This window comes from Triticum urartu, chromosome 7A, assembly GCF_056163025.1.
Source record: "Triticum urartu cultivar PI428250 chromosome 7A, HENAU_Tu73, whole genome shotgun sequence".
NCBI lineage: Eukaryota > Viridiplantae > Streptophyta > Magnoliopsida > Poales > Poaceae > Triticum > Triticum urartu.
The window spans coordinates 608,005,343-608,007,986 of NC_141879.1; the positions used below are offsets into that span (position 1 = coordinate 608,005,343).

Sequence of the window (2,644 nt, forward strand, 5' to 3'; positions counted from 1 at the left end):
AGCCATCTAGACAATCTATAAATAGAAAAATATTCTGTTTTGATTATGTTTGGATAGACAATTATTATTATTAATATTATCCTTCGTATCTAAATAAATTTAAGACAATCTACAAATAGAAGATTTTTTTATTTTTTTATTACGTTTGGATAGAAAATTATTATTAATAGTATATCAGGATAAATACATTTGAAATACCATGTGATACATGTGGTAAACGATCCACATATATGGAATATATCTAGACATGTTTTAATGTTAGATACGTAGATACCTTTGTATCTTGATAAATCTAAGACAATTTTTTGGGACGGAGGTAACATATAAAGAGAGGTCTCACACTCATGGGCAGAGCAACATGTAAAGCCAAGTTGGCTTCCTTACGCAACGATAACAAGGCAAGCTATCTCGCAAGCCTGTGTGCACTCAACAAGCAGCAGTCTCCACAATGCTGGCTTGCTGCTGCTTTGTGTCCCAGCTTCTCATCATAATAACGCTCATACACCTTGCCATGACCAAGAGCAAGGTCCGTAGTGGCACGTGCTCATCGGCGACGGTGCCGCTTCCACTTCCGCCGGGACCCTGGTCGTGGCCACTGGTGGGTAGCCTGCCCGAGATGGTGCTCAATAAACCAGCGTTCCGTTGGATCCATCGCGTGATGAAGGATATGGGCACCGACATCGCTTGCTTCCGCCTCGGCGGCGTCCACGTCGTCCCGATCACATGTCCCAAGATCGCAAGGGAGGTACTCAAGAAGCAGGACAAGAACTTCTTGTCCCGCCCACTCACCTTCGCCTCTGACGCCATCAGCTGCGGGTACAAGGACGCTGTGCTGACGCCATTCGGTGACCAATGGATGAAGATGCGCAAGGTGCTCACCTCTGAGATCATCTGCCCCTCCCGCCACAAGTGGCTCCATGACAAGCGCGCCGATGAAGCTGACAACTTGACGCGCTACATCTACAACCTCACCGCTGGGGGGTCATCTTCAACGTTGGGACTAGTCAATGTCAGGCACGTCACGCGGCATTACTGTGGCAACTTCATCCGTCGGCTTGTCTTCAGCCAACGGTACTTCGGGGAGCCTCAGCCGGACGGCAGGCCGGGGCCGATGGAGGTGGAGCACATGGACGCTTCCTTCACCCTCCTAGGGCTCCTCTTCTCGTTCTGCGTCAGCGACTACCTCCTATGTCTACTTGGCCTAGACCTGGATGGCCACGAGAAAATTATTAAGGAGGACAACACAGAAGTGGATAGACTGCACAACATGGTCACTGAAGAGCGTTGGAGGCAGTGGAACAGCGGCGAGAGGCAGGATGGGGTCCAGGACTTCCTTGACGTTCTCATCACGCTCTCTGACGGTGACGGCAAGCCGTTGCTCAGCATCGATGAGGTCAAAGCACAGTGCAAGGTAAGCAAAATATTAATTAATGAGAAATTTTAAGATGGTTCAAGGGCCTAGATTGAATTTAGTGACCAATTGCCTCATAGTCCTACAAGGTAATAGCTCACACTCTTAAATAGATCTTACACTGTATTTCGCAGGTGTTAGAAAAGGGAAACAATAGAATAATAAATTATGAATTAATAGTTTAAACCTATCATTATTGTATTTTTCTACCATTTTGATGTGATTTCAACTTAAACTGTATTTCAAATTCCAATTGTTCAATGTAATCTATCTTTATGCAAATATATAAATTGTATTAACTTACATTTATCTCCATGGAATACATGCAGGACATAATATTAGCGGCCATAGATAACCCATCAAACGCGGTAGAGTGGGCGCTGGCGGAGATGGTGAACAACCCAGAATTGCTGGCCAAAGCGGTGGAGGAGATGGATCAGGTGGTCGGTCGCGAGCGACTGGTGCAAGAGTCGGACATCATGCAGCTCAACTATCTCAAGGCATGCATACGCGAGGCATTTCGCCTCCACCCAGTCGCTCCCTTCAATGTGCCGCACGTCGCAATTGCCGACACCATTGTTGCGGGCTACCGCGTGCCCAAGGGTAGCCACGTCATCCTCAGCCGGCTGGCCCTGGGCCAGAACCCCACCGTCTGGGATGAACCGCTCCACTTCAAGCCAGAGCGCCATATGGGAGACAACATCAATGTGGTGCTTACCGAGAGCGAATTGCGATTCATCTCCTTCAGCACCGGACGGTGGGGATGCATCGCGGCATCACTAGGAACAACCATGAGTGTCATGCTCTTCGGCAGGCTCCTGCATGGCTTCACCTGGACCAAACCGGCTGGGGTGTCGGCTATCAATCTCAGCGAGTCCAAGCACGAACTCTTCATGGAGAAACCGCTAGTGCTACATGCTGAGCCACGTCTTGCAATGCACCTGTACCCTCTCATGGATCGTTGAGCAAATAACGAGTTATGAATCGCCGACATGGTGAATATGCTAGCTATTTTCTTGATGAATCTATACTTACTAATAAAAGAAGGCGATATTCTTATTTTCGTCCTGCTTTGTTTTGTTCCACTTCGATTGATTTTCACGTATGCTAGCTATTTTGGTCTTGTCCGTTTCATATACGAGCGAGTTGGTTTCTTTCATGTGTTGCTGGATCGTCCTAGGCTTGTCCAAAGAATTGGAACAGTACGTGCTAGCCAAACAACCACCCGTCTAC

The 2,644-nt window shown here is 47.5% G+C and overlaps 1 protein-coding gene across 1 annotated transcript; it reads left to right on the forward strand.

The window, feature by feature from the left end:
- Positions 1-400: 400 nt before the first annotated feature.
- Positions 401-2,376, forward strand: LOC125525533 (tyrosine N-monooxygenase-like). Its single transcript, XM_048690538.2, has 2 exons — positions 401-1,411; positions 1,741-2,376. Exons 1-2 carry the CDS (start codon positions 449-451, stop codon positions 2,374-2,376), a joined length of 1,599 nt encoding a protein of 532 aa, XP_048546495.2. The 5' UTR covers positions 401-448.
- The last annotated feature ends 268 nt before the right edge of the window (positions 2,377-2,644 follow it).